The sequence below is a fragment of the Microtus pennsylvanicus genome, chromosome X, assembly GCF_037038515.1.
Source record: "Microtus pennsylvanicus isolate mMicPen1 chromosome X, mMicPen1.hap1, whole genome shotgun sequence".
Classification (NCBI taxonomy): domain Eukaryota; kingdom Metazoa; phylum Chordata; class Mammalia; order Rodentia; family Cricetidae; genus Microtus; species Microtus pennsylvanicus.
The window spans coordinates 20,094,200-20,113,045 of NC_134601.1; the positions used below are offsets into that span (position 1 = coordinate 20,094,200).

General features: G+C 40.6%; 1 protein-coding gene across 7 annotated transcripts in view; it reads right to left on the reverse strand.

The window, feature by feature from the left end:
• The window catches only part of F8 (coagulation factor VIII), a 148,210-nt gene that overhangs the window by 15,631 nt on the left and 113,733 nt on the right, over window positions 1-18,846 (reverse strand). For all 7 annotated transcript variants that reach the window (XM_075958588.1, XM_075958589.1, XM_075958592.1 and 4 more), the window contains 3 exons: window positions 3,985-4,129; window positions 3,386-3,534; window positions 2,655-2,831 (listed from right to left, as the gene is read on the reverse strand). In XM_075958588.1, the coding sequence (XP_075814703.1) occupies window positions 2,655-2,831; window positions 3,386-3,534; window positions 3,985-4,129 (471 nt within the window). The remainder of the gene's footprint in view (window positions 1-2,654; window positions 2,832-3,385; window positions 3,535-3,984; window positions 4,130-18,846) is intronic.

Consider the following 18,846-nt stretch of genomic DNA (forward strand, 5'->3'; position numbering starts at 1 on the left):
TCTCTCTCTCTCTCTCTCTCTCTCTCTCTCTCTCTCTCTCTCTCTCTCTCTCTCTCTCTCTCTCTCTCTCTCTCTCTCTCTCTCCTGTTCCTATGGAGAATATTGACTAATACACCCATCTTGTTGATCAAGGGTGTTCTGGAGACCCCCTAAACAATACACTCTATTGTTATTGCTGCTGGCTCAGGTCTACTGCCTTGGAGTTCCCAGGCTCGGGTGCACCCTGAATTGCAGAGGACCTGGCTCAGGCTTACTCCCTTAGAGGTACCAGACTCATGCTCGGACCTGCAGAGGTTCCAGGTTCCTGCCTATTCCATTTGATGTCCCAGACCAATGCCCAGACCAACATGGGTTCTGGCTCAGGCCTACTCCCTCTGAGGTCCCAGACTCATGCCTGGCCCTGCAGAGATCTCTGGTTCCTGCCTACTCCCTAGGAGGTCCCAGACTCATACACAGACTGGCAGAGGTCCTGGCTCAGGCCTAGTTCCTGGGAGGTCCTAGACTCATGCCCAGACCCACAGGGGTCTTGGCTTAGGTCTACTCCCTTGAAGGTCCCAGATTCACATCTGGACTCTCAGCAGTCTCTGGCTCTGTCTCACTCACTCAGTGGTTACTTCCCTGTACCTGTTCCAGTGGAGATCTCCGACTCTGGATCGTCTATTATTTTTAATAGATTCTTGAGAATTACTTGGTCTATTCTTCTGGCTAATTCTGAGAAAACTTACCCTTCTCAGATCTCTGTGATGGATGTTGACATCCCCAACAGGCCAGGGACAGAGGAGGTCCTCTCCTCTGTTCCCTCTTAGACAACCTGATTACTCAGTCTTCTGATTATAAATAGTTCCCCAACCCCAATATTGGGTAGAGATATGTCTAAATTACTCTTTCCCTTTTCTTTTCATCCAACTCCTTCTGGAATTGCCCCTCTCCTTCTAGCCTTTGAAGAGTCTCCTTGTGTACTAGCTGATACTAATACTTCACCCTATCCTCTTCCAGACTCCCCCTTTGACACAAAAGTATGGGGTACCTCCTTTCCTTCAGTGGCTTCCCATCATCATCTCCCCAATTAATATCATTCTCTACTTATTACTTTTCTGTTCTAGACCTTAAGGATGCTTTCTTTACCATTCCTTTATACCCAGATTCACATGATCTGTTTGTTTTTACCTGGGAAGACCCTGACATGAGAAATTGTCTCAGCTTATTTGGACAGTCCTTGCCCAGAGGTTCTGAGCTCTCTCCCATTTCTTCAGCCAGGCTCTGGGCACTGACCTCCTTTGTCTTGACCTGACTCCCAACTACTTAATCCAATTATGTAGATGACCTCCTATTATGCAGCCCCGTTCTCTCACTGTCATAGCAACATACTGTTCAAGATCTTAAATTTCTAGGGAAACAAAGGATAGGATACAGAGTCTCCCACTATAAAGCTAAGCTTTCTTCTGTTCCAGTTAAACATCTAGGATTTCTCTTATTCCCCAACAGCTACAAAGCTCACTCTTTTTTTTTTTTTTTTGGTTTTTCGAGACAGGGTTTCTCTGTGGTTTTGGAGCCTGTCCTGGAACTAGCTCTGTAGACCAGGCTGGTCTCGAACTCACAGAGATCCGCCTGCCTCTGCCTCCCTAGTGCTGGGATTAAAGGCGTGTGCCACCACCGCCCGGCTTCACAAAGCTCACTCTTAATGGCAGACATTACTTATCTGCCTCACATCTCCAACCACAAAATAAATTCTCTCCTTCCTTGGCCTGGTAGAATACCTTAGAACCTGAATTCCCAAATAATTCCTTATTCTATTTCCCTCCATTCTGATATTTACGCTGTTGTCATATGTTCTAAATAAACCATCAGTCCATCATCATAAGTTGGTTATCTCAAGTGGTTTTTACAGTTAGAAAACTGACATACCATACCATGGTTAATTTTTGGTTTAAAAATTATTACAAACTGGGCTGGAGAGATAGCACAGCAGTTAAGAGCATTGGCTGCTCTTCCAAAGGTTCTAAGTTCAATTCTAGCAACCACATGGTGGCTCACAACCATCTGTAATGAGATCTGGTACCCTTTCTGGCCTGTAGGCATACATATAGACATAACACTGAACATATAATAAATAAAATATTTTAAAAGTCTAATATTTTAAAAAATATTACAAACTACCACAGATAATGTAAACATGCTCATGGCATACTAAGACCTTGGGTTATGCTTGTACTTAGTATACTTTGTTGAATTATCTAGAAAATCTACATCAAGCTTGAAGAGTATATGGACCACTAGAGCTAAAGTTAATAAGGTTTTGGAGTCTAGCCTTGCTAGTAAGCATAAGAGCATCATTAAGCATTTTTCAAAATACAAAAAGAAAACCAATTCTATATGACTTCCATTTCCGTGAGCAGCAACTTTCGGCTGTACTTTGTTTTTTCCTTGGAAGTTTGCACCTTTGCTTGGACTCACTATGTTCTGTTAATGTATTTAGTAAATTTTGTCCTGAGAGGATGGTCACAAAGCAATGTGGTTCTATCCCTAAATGTCAAAATCTAAGACAGGTGTTACATCTGTAATTTTTTTAAAGGCAGGGTCTCACTCAGTAACCCAAGTTGGCCTTGAACTGATTGAGTCACTATACCCACTCTGCCTTTTTAATGAGGACATACCTTTACTTTGCCATTGTGTAAAATGTGAGTCCATTGATGGCCATCTTGACTGCTGGAGATAAGGAACTCTTTCACAAACATGCTAGTAAAGAGAGATTTCACTCCCTGTGTTATTATTCCAGTGACTTTCATTGTCTTTTGTAAGTCCACTTGCAACCATTCTTTTGGATCATTTACCTGAGGAAGAAATATTGGAATAATATCCTTTGTCATTATTTGCTTCCATAAATCCACAACTTTCTTTTTAACCATACTACATTACTTATCTCCCTATATAATTGTTTGTTTGCCTCCTTTATTTGACTAATAATCATGAGGGTCAAATTTTTCATAATTCTTTTCTTTTTTAATCTTCTTGGGTCATCCACTTAATAGGATTCTAGTAAGTGCTGAATGAATTAAGGAACCATATCTAGTAGAATATAAAGTCTGGCAATGTAATACCCAAACTCTGGATTGAACTTTATCTATCAGGCTGTTTTCACAGTACTACATACCAGTACTACATACAGAAATTCTTTTCTTCCAGATAGTTCATTAATGATCATTTCTGTCTTCAGTGAATGCTGTGTAAAATCATGATATATACGCCTGTGAGGCATCGTTGACTTCCCTAAACATTCTTTATAGGAACCGTGAACAGAAATACCTATGAAAAACGAGGCTTCTCCTATTTTCCAAGGCTCTATTATCTATTTTTATTAGTTAAGTGGTAAATAGGTTGTTCTTACCTGAGGTCTCCAGGCATTAGTTCTTCCCTGGAGATGAAGTCGAGCTTGTGAAGGAGACCAACTGGCAAACATATTGGTGAAGTAGGATGAGGCATTAATTTGTGTATCTGATATTACTTTATTCTCCATTCCCAGTGGTATGCTACAACCTAAAAGAAATAAAATTGCAATGTTGTCACATGGGTAGGTTGCAGCATAGGCTTCACTGGGCTGCATTGAATCCTCTCTATATAATGTTATCATGATAATTTTCAGGCATCCACTTTTACACAATTCCTATTATTGCTAAAATGCCCAGATTTTCTGGTCAGTTCTGATTAGCTCTGCTTGGTTTCAATTTCCTTATTGATAAAAGTATAAGAGATGACTATTTTTGGAGAACCCTATGGTTAGTATAACTATAGTAACAAACTCTGGTTTTGTTGTTGTTGTTTATTTTAGGACTATGCTGGATTGTTTTGTTTGTTTTGTTTTTAATCACTGACAGTCCTCTATTCTGTGATAAAAATCCCTCCTCACAGTCTCAGGATAACTAAAACAGATATTCTACTCATGGTTGATGAAAAAAATAAAATAATATGGGATGATTTGGCACTTACTGCTTAAATCACAGCCCATCAACTCCATTCGAAGAGTACTGCGGATGCTAGAATGAGTAGGGTGCAAACGGATATACCGAGCAATAATTGGAGGATTAAAACTATTGTGCTTAATCCCAGATGAATCCACATTGCCAAAGAAGACCTATTAGAATAAATTATCAGAAATATTTGGAAAGTAAATATAAAGTGTAAAGAATGTTGTTCTATTTACATTTTCCTTCTAATTTTGCCTCTGACATTTTTTCATATGCTGACTAGATAGATGATATACATGAAGACTTTTTTAAAGCACCAAGAAGACTGAAGACAGAAATCTTTAATAAATAAATAAATTAATTAATTAAAATGAAAAAAAAATTACCCCCCCCCCCCAAAGACTGAAACAAGGTAGTTCGGTTTGGTCTGTGGTTTTCTACCTTGGGTACCTCATAAAAGTTGATGAAGCCATTAGAACTTTGTAACTCCAGCATAGTATCTATCACCTGAGAGCAATCAGAAAGGCAGTGTTTGAATAGTTATACCAATAAGCTGGTAAAATAATGGATACATAGCTCTCATTTCACAGGAACAACAATTTGGCAGACATTTATGGACATTTTGGTATGCACATAGGAGGCTGAGAAACACTATAAAAGCACCAAGTATAGATTTTTGATATCAGCCTGCTGCCTGTAATCCTGGATATACACCGAGAAGCAGAATTCCATTTTTGGACTCAGATCCAATTTCACTCATGTGTAGTCCTAACACTAGCCTTATCCACCCAAGTACCTTGGAAGGGCCATTTTCATCAGTTTTTCTAGTAACAAGTAGCTATGGTTTGGGTGAGCTTTTTCTTAAAGTTTTGTGTGTTGTAGGACTGATCCTGAGTATGGTAGAGAGGATAATAAGTTGGCCTGCCTTTGTCTTAAATTATTCAATTTGATAAAGAAAGCAACAGCCTTGACCTGAACTATTCCATTTTGAGTGTAAGAACCAAGAGATAATGACTATATATTTTGTTTACACAAGTGACAACCACTAATTGACAGAATATCAAGAGGCATAAAATGATTATTTACACTAGTAAATAATATCTCCAAATGTATTAAGTCATACCAGAAACACCAGCCACATGAATTTATCAATTCTACCTCATAGAACCCATCACTTGGGACTGTAAAAGAAGGAGCACCTCAAGACCAACGTATGGTAGGCACACTTGAAGGCGTAAGTCACAAACAATGCCACACCAGTTTGGAATTATGATTAATAGGGTGGTATTTATTTAAAGGGGAAAAAACTTACAGATAACCATCCCAGACAACAGCCCTCTGTGCAATCAGGAAGGAGTCTAGTCACCAGAAATGGAGCAGGAAGCGAAGAGAGCGAGAAAGGAAGTAGCCGCTTTTTTAAAGGAAGAGAGACCACGCCCCAATGGACTGGTATCTCAGCAGCTATAGGCTGGAGGAGCAGAAGGACCTCCCGCAACACACACTAACCAGTCAGAGATCACTTGTCATGAGCCTTGTCCAGGAAATTTGCTACATCAAAAGATTCTGCCTCTGTTTCTGAGCTCAAGCAGTAATGCAGTTTCCAGTTTCTTCTGCCTGTGACACTTAGCCAAAGTAAAACTCACAGTGGAAATGTCTTATCACCCGTAACTGCATCTGACATTTCTGCAACTGAGAACAGCTCTGTGCCGTGCTTCATACGACTTCTTATCTGGTCCCCTACAGACTTCCTTGGAGAATGAACAGGCCTCTTTCTATAACTTCAAAATGGTATCTCTGAATTCTGCAATCTCTTTAACCCTTTTCAGTCATTATGTAATCTTCGTGTTTGTTTATTATTGTGTGAAGTATCAATATTTTCCCTTGATAATTAATGTTACTATTAAGATTAATAACCAATAATTAATATTAGTAATTAAGATAGAAATAAAAGAACCATTTTCCAATAACCAATTATCAAGGTAAATTGGAACTACTTGCCAAACCATAGTCAATAAAACCAATATAACTTCAGAATTTATTTATTCAATAAATTCTGATCTTGTGGAAAGATAGAAAAATGCCCATCTAAGTTTCTAACACAGCATCTTCATGATGGGTAGGCAAGGAATTAGAGAACTGGGAGAGGAGCATCTTAAAATTTTCAAAGGTCAATGTATTACTAAGCAATCCTCAAAAAAATTTTTTTGGATTTTTTGAGACAGGGTTTCTCTGTAGCTTTTGGTTCCTGTCCTGGAACTAGCTCTTGTAGACAAGGCTGGCCTTGAACTCACAGAGATCCGCCTGCCTCTGCCTCCCGAGTGCTGGGATTAAAGGCATGCGCCACCACCGCCCGGCTCTCAAATTACTTTTTACTGCTTGTTTAAGAAATGAAGTAGAAGAGTAATTTGGAGGCCTAAGTTAGCCACAAAACTAAAGGGTGGACTAATGACAAGTAATATAACTATCCATTTCTTTCTAGCCCCAAACTAGCAGTAGCTGAAAGGCAAACTTGTAGCAATTAAGTTTGGTTAACCGTATCCTATCTCAAACATCCATGCTGAGTTTTGAACCACATAGAACATCCTTTAACTGACTGCAAAATTACACCAGAAGCAATAGAATAAAGTTAATTTATTCCTTAGGTAGCCTGAGGAGATAGAATACAGTTTTCACACCCATCAACCACGTTATCCTCAGCAGAATGCAATTTCAGGCCTATTTCAATAAAACTCTTAATAAAAAAAGACTTGATACAACTTGGTTCTTTGCTATTTTCCTACATGGCTTGCCTTATTCTTTCTTGCAAGATATAATATCCTTTCCCTACACTATGGCTTCATTAAAAGTTTCCTTAACATTTCTTCTGGTCTCTTTTTTTTTATCTGAGAAGGTACTCTAGGAAAGATGTCCCTAACCTTAGGCCATACCACAAAGGGTTGAAGTGAGTCTCCAATTCTCCCTTAATAGTAGGCTCTTTAAGGGATAGAACCTAAGTCTGGCATGATGTTACATATCTTTAATTCAAGCACTCTGGAGGCAGAGGTTAACAGATCTCTGAGTTTGAAGCTGTCCTGGTCTACTTCCACTTAGGGAATCCAGAACAGCCAGAGATACACAGTGAGATGAGAGGGAAGGGGGGGCAATAGAGAAAAGAGAAAGAACATGGTAGGACATTGGGGGGCATTGTCTTCAAAAGGAATTGAGGTAGTTCTTGTGGAATTATTTTTCTCATAAAAGATTAAGTTGTCATAAAAGAGAAAGCCTCATCTTGAATGATTCTCTAATTTCTTATATTGCCATATAATCTTTCCCTCTCATAGATGCTTCTACTATTGTGGTCCTAATTTGCCATCTGGATCTCGACAGAGCTGCATAGAAACTAATGCCATGACACTGAACCTTTAGAAGTATGAACTAGATAAATATTTTGTATTTATAAAGTACTGAGCTCTTGTTGTTTGAATGTGAATGTCCTTCATAAGCATCTATGTTTGGAACACTTGGTCCCAGACAGGTGGAACAGTTTTGGAATATTTCAGGAACTTTGGGAAGTAGAACCTTGATGCAGGAAGTAAGTCACTGGGGGTTGGGCCTTGAAGTTTATAGCTTGTCCCTACTTCTTGTCTGCTCTCTTCTTCCTGATGGAATGTTATTAGTAAGGCAGATGTTTAGTATCCTGACTGCACAACTAAGTAAAAAAAACAAACCAAAAAAACCCACTTATATTTGGAGAAAACAAACAGCCAGTGTTCCCCCCTTTAATTCTAGCATTCTGGAGGCAGAGACAGGCAGATGACTGTGAAGTAGAGGAGTGCTTCTCAACTTGTGGGTCACAATCCCTTTGGGGTTGCAAATTGGATATCCTGCATATCAGATATTTATATTATATTTTATAAAATTAGCAAAATTATAGTTATGAAGCATCAATAAAATAATTTTATGGTTAGGGTTACCACAACATGAAGAATTGTATTAAAGGATAACAGCATTAGGAAAGTTGAGAACTATTGATTTAGAAGTTAGCTTCGTCTGCATAATGAGTTTCATGCCAGCCAGGGTTATATAGTGAGACCCTGTCAAAAAATTTTTAAAAAAAGGAAATTTAAAAACCACCAAAAAAGAATGAAAAACCTTAATTTAAAAATGCAGTATGCAACTAAATCAAGAGTTCTCAAAAAATGAAACATAAATTCCAGAGAGACATTTTTAAAAATGTTCAACACCCTAATTACGGTGTCTCCTCTGCCAGGAGCTCTGGGAATCCAGTTGAAGAGAGGGAAGAAGGATTATATGAGCAAGGGTGGTCAATAACATGGCAGGAAAACACAGAGAGCTGACCTGAGCTTGTGGGAGATCACAGACTCTGAACCGACAGCTAGGGAACTGGCATAGGACCAATTTAGGCCCTCTGCATCTGGGTGACAGTTGTTTAGCTTGGTCTTTTGTGGGACTCCTAGCAGTGGGATGTGTCCTTGACACATGAGCTGGCTCTTTGAAAGCTATTCCCTATGGTGGGATGCCTTGTAGGAGCTTGGTCCTGCCTCAACTTGATATGCCAAGCTTTGTTGATTTCAAAGGGAGACCTTACCCTTTCTGAATGGAGATGGAGGAGTGGATGGGGGTGGGGTGGGTAGAAGGGTGGTGAGAGAGGGAATGGGAAGAATGGAGGGAGGGGAAACTGTGGTTGGTAGGTAAAATAAAATAAATAAAATTGAAAGAAAAAATTCACATATAGGAATAAAAAAATGAAAGCTGATTTAAAAAAGACATATGGACCAATGGAATCAAATTAAAGACTCTGACATCAATCCACTCACTTATGAACACCTGATTTTTGACAAAGAAGCCAAAACTGTACAATGGTAAAATTAAAGCATTTTTTTTAAAAAAATAGTTTTTTTTTTAAAAAAAACAATCCAAGTTCCCACTTCCTCCCCTCCTCCCATTCTCTCTACACACCCTCTTAATCCTCAGAGAGGGTAAGGCACATTGCTTTGTGGAAGGCCCAAGGCCCTCCCTAATATATCTAGACTGAGCAAGGTATACATCCAAAGAGAATAGGATCCCAAAAAGTAGGTACAAGCAGTAGGGATAAATCCTGGTGCCACTGCCAGTGGCCCCTCAGTCTGCCCCAGCCATGCAACTGTCAACCACATTCAGAGGGACTAGTTTGGTCCTATGCTTGTTTTTTCCCACTCTTGCTGGTATTGGTGAGCTCCCATTAGCTCAGGTAAACTGTTTCAGTGGGTGTACCCATCATGGTCTTGACCTCTTTGCTCATATTCTCATTCCTTCCGCTCTTCAACTGGACTTTGGGAATTAAAGCATCTCTAACAAATGGTGGTGGCATAACTGGATGTCAACATGTTGGAGATTACAAACAGATCCTTATCGATCACCATGCACAAAACTCAAGTCGAAGTGAATCAAAGACTTCAGCATAAATCCAGTTACAGTGAAGCTTATAGAAAAGAAAGTGGGAAGTACGCTTGAATGCATTGGCACAGGAGACCACTTCTTAAACATAACACCAGTACACAGATAATGAGAGCAACAAACAATAAATGGGACCTCCTGAAACTGAAAAGCTTCTGAGGCAAAGAACATGGTAAATAAGACAAAATGACAGCCTGCAGAATGGGAAAGGTCTTCACCAACCCCAAATCTGACAGAGGATTGATCTCCAAAATATATAAAGAACCCAATAAACTAGACATCAAAATACCAAATAACTCAATTTAAAAATGGAGTACAGAGCTAAACAGAGAATTCTTGACAGAATAATCTCAAATGATTGAAAGACATTTAAAGAATTGCTCAACATCCTTAGTCATCAGGTAAATGCAAATCAAATTACTCTGAGATTCCATCTTACACCTGTCAGAATGGCTAAGATTAAAATCTCTGATAACAACTGATGCTGGAGAGATACAGAGTAAGGGGAACAGTCCTCCACTACTGGTGGGGGTGCAAAATTGTGCAACTACTTTAGAAATCGGTATGGTGATTTCTCAGAAAATTGGGAATCAATTTACCTCAAGACCCAGCATTACCACTCTTGGGGCATATATCCAAAGGATGCTCAATCATACCACAGGACACCTGCTCAACCATGTTCATAACAGCATATTCCTAATAGCCAGAACCTGGAAACAACCTAGCTATCCCTCAACTGAAGAATGAATAAAGAAAATGTGGTATATTTGCACAATGGACTATTACTCAGTTGTAAAAACACAATGACATCACGAAATTTGTAGGCAAACGAATGGAACTAGAAAAAAATTGTCCTGAGTGAGGTAACCCAGACCCAGAAAGACAAGTACTAGATGTAATGCAAAGGATAACCAGACCACAACCCACAGTCCAGAGAAGTTAGGTAACAAGGAGAACCCTAAGAGGGATGCATGGATTACCCTGGGGAGGGGAAATAGATGAGATCTCCTTTGTAAACTGAGGGTTGGGGATGGTAGAAGGGAAGGGATGGGGGGTGAGAATATGAGGGAATGGGATGGATTGGGAGAGCAATGAAAGAGACATCTTGATAGAGGAAGCCATTATTGGGTTAGGGAGAAAACTGGTACTAGGGAAACACCCAGGAACCCATAAGGATGACCCCAGCTAAGACTCCTAGCAATAGTGGAGAGGGAGCCTGAACTGGTCTTCCACTGTAATCAGATTGGTGACTACCCTAACTGTCATCATGGAACCTTCATCCAGTAACTGATGGAAGTATATGCAGAGATATAAAGCCAAGCACCAGACCAAGCTCTGGAAATCTAGTCAAAGAGAGAGGAGGGATTGTATGAGCAAGGGGTGTCAAGATCATGGCATAGAAATTCACAGAGACACAGAGAGAACTTGTGGGAACCCATGGACTCCAGGGCAACAGCTGGGGAACCTGTATGGGACTGAACTAGGCCCACTGCATGTGGGTGACAGCTGTGTAGCTTGGTTTGTTTGAGGGGCCCCTGGCAGTGGGACCAGGATCTATCCCTGGTTCATGAGCTGCTCAACCTTGATGCAGCCAGGAGGGGCTTGGTCCTACCTCAACTTAATGTGCCAGGCTTTGTTGACTCGCCATTAGAGGCCTTACCCTTTTAGAAAAGTGGATAAGGAGTTGGTTGGGGGGATAGTTGGAGGAGTAGAGGGAGGGAATTTTGGTTGGTATGTAAAATGAATAAAAATTTAAAATAAAAAGGACTTTGAAAAAATTGTGTTATCTACAGCCCACATATGTTGTGTTTTTTGTTTTGCCTTAAATAAATATGTTTCCTAATTTCTATTGAAAAACATTTGGGTTGGAATGGGTAATAAGGCAGGGTAGACGGAAGGAATATGAAGAGGTATAAGTAACACTAATTTCATTTTGAATAAGTCACACCCTGCATCTGAGCCAAGGAAAGAAACATCTTTATCCCTGAACCCAGGACACAAGCCCTGACTCTGAAACCAGTGCCAAAGAAACACACTTTCTTCCTAGAATTAGAGCTAATGAAAGAAATAAGCCCTGGTCTTAAAATTAGAGTCAAAAGGCTAAAAAGGACCAGTGAAAGAAACACAGTTTGGCCATGAAATCTGAGCCACCTCTACTCCTGACCAACAAGACTAACCAATCCCTGAGCAGGGAAAACTAACCAATCCCTCTTCTCCCTGGGAAAACCCCACTCTTTCCTAAGAAGTCCTAAATAAAATAAGCCCCTCTGCCTGTTCAGTTAGAGGCCACTATTCATCCCTCCTAGGGCAGAGGCAGTCACTCTTCTGGACTCCTTCCCAAATAAATCTTTCTCAAAAGAGTCTTGGGTGATGATCTTCATTCGCAGGCACAGGATAGAAGAACCTATCTGGGACATCCCTTAGGGGACTGAGCTGAAAAACTTTGCTGAGATGCTCCCTCATGGGAGCCGAGCAAGGTGGAGCAGAACGGAAGAACCTTGCTGGATGCTTGGGGGGGGGGGGTGAGCAAGGCGGAGCAGAAAAAGTAACAACTTTTCACTAGAGTCAGAGGAGATTGCAACATTTCTTCAGGGGCTTCTCCTTTAGCCAAGTGTTAGCAAAAGAAATAACATCTTGCGCTGGAAAAAAGGTGGATAGCTCTGTTAGGACATTCTCAAAAGGGAACAGACAGAGCTCAACTGTAGCAGCTCTCCAGGAGAAGAACAGGATCCCTATATCCTGCTGAGAGACCATCCCCCACCACACCCCAGCTTCAGATAGCCTGGCTTCCTGATGGTCAGGACACCTGTTCTCCAGGGCTGAGCTGTCCTATTGTGGCTCCAGCCTCCAGAGTTGTCTTATTGTGACTCTAAGTATAGCTGGGCTTTGCAGTAAGTCAGGATATATCTGCAATTCCACAGCTGTAACACATTCCCCTACATTTTGGTGCCAAAACCCAGGATAGACTCTCTTGAGGTCTGTGCTCTCCTCCTGGGGTCTGAGCATCACTGGAACCCTATTCCTTAACTCCAGTCCATCTACAACAGACTCATCTTCTGGCTCATTGATCGCTCAGCATTCCATCCAATAGCATCAATTAGGTGAGTTTCCTCTTTGGTCAAGGTAAAAGTTTCCCTGGGTCTGAGGAAGTAACCATTGAGTGTCTGGCTACCTTCTAGTACTCTAAGTGGAGGTACCCCCAGCCACAGTCTTCAAGGCTACAGCTGGCCCTCTTCACCTAACCATACTGCCTACCCTTGGAGCTGCAATCAGGCAGTTTCCTTAGGCCAAATTGGGTTATAGCATCCCTTCCTGTCTTCTCCTATCCTCCTCAGGAAAATCCACAAGAGCCTCATTTTCCCAGTCCTTTTCCTAAGAATGAGATCTTCCTCCTAGAACTCAATTTTCTCTCACCTTCTCATCTCTGCGGAAGCCCAGGTACCAGGCACCCAAGTCTCTCATAGGCTTAGCCAGGCTAAGCTTGCTACATTTGACCCCTGTTGAATTGGGTGATGACCCTCTGAATGGCTTGGTTCTCATTCAGTCCTCCCTGAGTCCAGAGTATTCTCACGACTACAGGTAGCAGTGACCTTTTCCCTATCCTCCCTCATCCTTGGGAACTCAGCATTCCATACCCTCCCATTCACTTTGGGATGCCTCCTAGAAAATCTCAAACCTTTACACTTTACACCTGATTTGAAAGGCCCTAAACTTGTTCGCCTTTGTAATAAAGTTTGACCCCAATATCCCTTAGATAAACAATCTAAATGGCCGCTGAATGGCACACTAGATCCCAATATTATTTGGGACTTTTACAACTATTGTGAGTGATTGGGGAAATGGAATGAGACACTCTTTGTTAAAACTTTCTCTAACTTTTGCTCCAAGCCTTCTCTTTGTGCCTCCTGTTCCTCCACCCAGTTCCTGCTAGCTATGAAGTCAGAACAGGATGAATCTACTACTACCTTTGATCCAGCTAATAAGTCTCTCTCTTATAAACAAAAGTCCACAGCTCCCTCTCTGATATGGGATTCCCATCTGTATGCTGCGAATATGTTTTATTGCCATTTGGTTAATAAAGAAGCTGCTTTTAGTCAATGGCTTAACAGAGTAAAGTCAGGCAGAAAATCTGAACAGAGATGTATAGAAAGAAAGATTAGGTGGAGTCAGAGAGATGCCATGTACCTGCCAAAGGAGACAGAGACCCTGTATCCTTACTGGTAAACCATGAGCCTCCTGGTAAAATACAAAATAATGGAAATGGGTTAATTTAAGATATAAGAGCTAGATAGCAATATGCTTAAGTGATTGGCCAAGCAGAGTTGTAGTTAATATAGTTTCTGTATGATTATTTGGGTCTGGGCAGCCAGGAAACAAATGAGCAGTCTCTGCCTACACCTCTCTTCTGGTACCTTCAACTTCCCTTTCTCCTTCTTCAGTGACAGGTTGTCCAGGTCAGCTCTCCCTGGCACCCACTTTTGGCCCACTAACAGCTCTTAGTCCTCCTGCTACTCATTCCCACTCTGCTATGAAATCTCCTGCACCAGCCCCATTCCTAGCTGGTCTTCACAGGGCTGCCCTTAAAACAGTAAATTATAAAAGGGACTACAAGGTCATCCAGGAAAGATATTAAAACCCATCTCAATTCCTCAACCACCTTACAGAGGCCCTCTTACAACATACCAACCTGGATCCTGAGACCTCAGATGGAAAACAACTCCTTATGACCTCCTTATTTTCCTAGAGTTTCCCAGATAATAAGGTTAAACTTATATGTTTAAGAGAGGATCCCTGACATCACAGGCAGAAGCCTTAGCTGTGGCCTTTAAGGTATGTCATGAAAGAGATGAAAAAGATTTTAAACAAAAATAGCTGATGATGGCTAAGGCCTCTCAACTGGCCAAAGTAGAATCCCAGGCTCCCTCCTCTCCAAAAGCCCAAGAACCTTTACATCCTTGCTATTAATGTGGTCAGGAGGGTCAGTTGGTCAGACTTATCCAAATCCTTGGAAACCACCCAGACCATGTCCAAGGTGCCATCAGAAATGACATTGGGACACTGAATGACCCCATGCTATGAAGAACATGGGGATACCAAACCCAAACCATCCTCCAATCAACCTCCTTAGTATGTCCATGGATGACCAACAAGGTCCAGGGTCCTTTGGCCCAACTGCTGCCATTTCCAATAGAGAGCCTTGGGTAGCCATCACAACTTTGGGGTGATACATCTTATATCTCAATACTGGCACCACTTTTTCAGTCCTGCTGCATACCTCAACCTCAAAGACAGACCCCAGAGTAAAGGGCTGAGAAAAATTTTCCAAATAAATGGACCTAAGAAATAAGCTGATATAGCTATTCTAACAAAATAGACGTCAAACAAAAATCAATCAAAAGAGACAAAGAAGAACATTTTCTATTTGGTCACGGGAAAAATCCATCAAGAAGAAATCTCAATACTGAACATCTATGCCCCAAATACAAGGGCACTGCTGTACGTAAAAGAAACACCTCTAAAGCTTAAATCACACATTAAACCCTACACACTAATAGTGGGAGACTTCAACACTCCATTCTCACCACTGGACAGGTCTGCCGTACAGAAACTTAGCAGAGAAATAAGGGAACTAACAGATGTTATGACTCAAATGGATTTAATAAACATCTATAGAACATTGCATCCAAACATAAAAGAATATACCTTCTTCTCAGTGGTATACGACAGAATGGGAAAATTTTTTATTAAGTACATGTCAATAGAGGAATAATATCCAAAATATATAAAGAACTCAAAAAACTAGAGATCAAGGAAGCAGCCCAATTAAAAATGGGGTACTGATTTAACAGAGAATTCTTAATAGAGGAAACTCAAATGGAGACAAGGAAAAAGAAATGTTCAACATTCATAGTCATCAAGAATATGCAAATCAAACCTACTTTGAGATTTCATCTTCTATAATTAAGAATGACTAAGATCAATAAAACAAATGATGGCTCATGCTGACAAGGGTATAGAATGAATTGAACATTCATGCATTGTTGGTGGGAGTGCATACTGGTATAACCACTATGGTAATCAGTATGGAAATTCTTCAGGAATACGGGAAATGATCTATATCAAAGATCCTGTTATACCACCCTTGGCCATATACCCAAAGGACTCTTCATCCTTCCACAGAAACTTATGGTCAACTGAACACGAGTAATAAATACTGAGAGGCAGATATTGGGGTTCAACCTGAAGACTAGCAAAACAAAACAGCCAGCCACTGGCTCTTACCTCTACCTCAGTCTGAAAATGTTGATCCTGCCTCCCAGAAACCTCAGAATGAAATGGAGATTGAGAACTGTCTCCTCCCATTTTATAATCCTCTCTAGTTCTTGGATTAAGGGCATGCATCACTACCGCCTGGTTTCTAAGGCAAGATAGTGTGACTACTGGGATTAACGGTGTGCATCATTGCTGCCTGGTCTGTAAGGCTGGCCAGTGTGACTGTTTTACTTTTATAAATTTCAGGCAAGCTTTATTTATTAAAATACAAATGAAATGCCACTACAGTCAAACATGTTCATTGCTGTTCTATTCATAATAGCCAAAAACTGGAAACAACTTAGGTGTTTGTCAATGGATCAATGAATAAAATAAAATGCCTCCTAATAATATTCTGCTTTACTAATATATCAGTGCCTTGCTCAGCCACCATCAGAGAAGCTTTCTCTTGCAGCAGATGAGAACAGGAATAGAGACCCACACAGTGAGAGAATTGGGGAGAATAGGAAACTGTGGAATACTAAGCCCTAAAAGGGATGTCTCCATTAAATCCCTCCATTCAGGGCTCCAAAAATGCTGCCAAAGAGAAGGCAGAAAAGGTGAAAAAGACAGAGGGATGGAGGACTCCAAGAAAACAAGGCTTTCCAAATCAACAGGATCAAAGCTCATATGAACTAACAGAGACTGGGGCAGCATGCACAGGGTCTGAAGAGGTCTGAATGAGATGAGAAACTAGAGCTGAAAGGAGAAGTAGACATGCCTCCATTCCTAACCAAGAAGCTATCTCCAACTGATAATCATTTGCAAATGAAAATTTAGTTTACTCCAAGGGAGTCTCACTGGGGAAACAAACTATTTTTTTTTTAGTTGTGAGGCAAAATCTAGGATCCTTTCTTTTTAATTTTTTAAAAAAAATTTATAAAATAAACAATCTTTTTTCATTTTACATAAAAATCCCAGTTCCCACTTCCTTCCCAAACAAACTGTTCTTAAAAGTAGTCTGCATCCCCAGCAGTAGGTGGCCAACAGAAAATAAACTCAAGGCATCTTTGGAGATTCCTTATCTCATCATGATTTTATAGGGCTTTAAAACATTTTATTTTAATTATGTATACATATACATATATTATTTCTCTTTTTTAATTGTACAGGTTGTTTACACATATAGGATTCCTTATAGTTTTATATTTTTATGAGATTCTTAAGATTGCAAAGGAATGGGTCTCTGTGTCTATATCCTTTACTTGTGCCTTTTTGGGGTCTCTTTTCCTTTTGTTTGTTTGTTTTGTCCTACTCCAATGAGTTACTTTTTGTTTTATCTTTTTATATTTTATTTTATTATTATCCCTTAGAAGCCTGTTTGTTTTCTAAGGAGAGACAGAAAGGGGATGATCCATATGGGAGGGAAAGTAGGGAGAAACTGAAAGGAATAATGGTAGGTGAAACCATAATCAGTATATATTATATGAGAAGAACTATTATAAATCAAATGAAAAAAGAAATCAAGAAAGAAATTAAAAACTTTTTAGGATTGAATGAGAATTAAAACAAAACATACCCAAACGTATGGGACACAATGAAGGCAGTTTTAAGAGGCAAATTCATAACACTAAGTATCTCCATCAAAAAAAAATGGAGTGATCTAATATTTGTAACTTAACAAAACACTTGAATGCTCTAGAAAAACAAAAAGAAATAATAAAAAGAGTATATGGCAAGAAATAACTAAATTCAGGGGTGAAATCAATGAAATAGAAACAACATCAGACCCGGTGCCCTGTGGTCTGAGTGGACAGAGTCCAGTGGGGTGATGGGCACCGCCACAGTGAACAGGTATGTTGTTGAGCAATGAGAGAGAAGGAGGCCTAGAACGGTTCATGCACGGAGGAGAGAAGCTTAAATAAAGATGCAATAGTAGTTGATGTGGGAATGTCCTTCTGTGTATGTGTTGCTTTTATTGGTTGATGAATAATGCTATTTTGATCAATAGCTTAGCAGAGTAAAGTCAGGTGGGAAATTTAGACAAAGATAGAGTGAGTAGGTGGCATCAAGGAGGTGCCATGCAGCTGCTGAAGGAAAAATATACCACAACATTAGTGGTAAGCCACACCCTCATAATACATAGATTAATAAAAATATGTTAATTTAATATGTAAGAGCTAGCTAGAAATATGCCTGAGCCATTGGCCAAAGAGTGATGTAATTAATATAGTTTCTGTGTCATTATTTGGGTCTGGGTGTCCGGGAAATGAAAGTGCAATCTTTGTCTACAGGCAGTAAGGACCAGACTGATATGGGTGATTTACCCTGCTAAAAGGGGCCATGTGATGTCCCAGTTATATGCTGCCACTGGGGGCCATGTCTGATTCTGTGGACCTACTTCAGCTAGAGTCTGTGTTGATGTCTGTGCTTGGTGTTACCACCAAAGGCTATGTGGATGCCTGTGGTCTGGGCTGCCACCTCAGGCCATGTTGGTGTCAGAGAGCCCCACTGACTCCAGGGTCATATTATCTGAGTGGCCTGCACTGCCACCCAGGGCCATAGTGATGTCTTGACCCAACCTACAGCAGAGGGCCATGTCTGGGTCCTTGTCGCTACTGTATCTGGGATCTGTGTTGATGTCTGTGGCTTGTGTTACCACTGGGGGCCATAGGAGAACTGCCCTTGTGACCTGGGCACCAGAGAGCTGGTCCAGCCCCTCACTGGCTACTTCAGTAGAAAAACTGACCCCAGCGGCATGGGACCAGGCAGAGCAAAAACTTCCTTCTACAAATGATTATTAATGACATAGTGTTATATCCACAAATCAGTGCCTTGCTCAAGCCTCATCAGAGAAGCTTCTTGTAATAGATGGAAACTAACACAGAGATTCACAACTGGACAATGCAGAGAGTGAAAGACTTTGAAGCACTCAGTCCTAAATGGGGTATCTTTATCAAACCCCTTCCTTCAAGGCTCAGGAATCTACATGGAAGAGGAAACATTGTAAGAGCCAGAGGTAATGGATGACTCCAAGGAAACAGTATCTTACAGACACAAAAGGACTAATGAACATATTAGCTCAAAGAAAATGTTTTTGTAGCACGCACAAGACCTTCACAAGTTCAAGCCAGATGGAGTTCCATCACTGAGAGGGAGAAGAGGATACAGGGCCCTACCCCTAACCAAAAAGCTG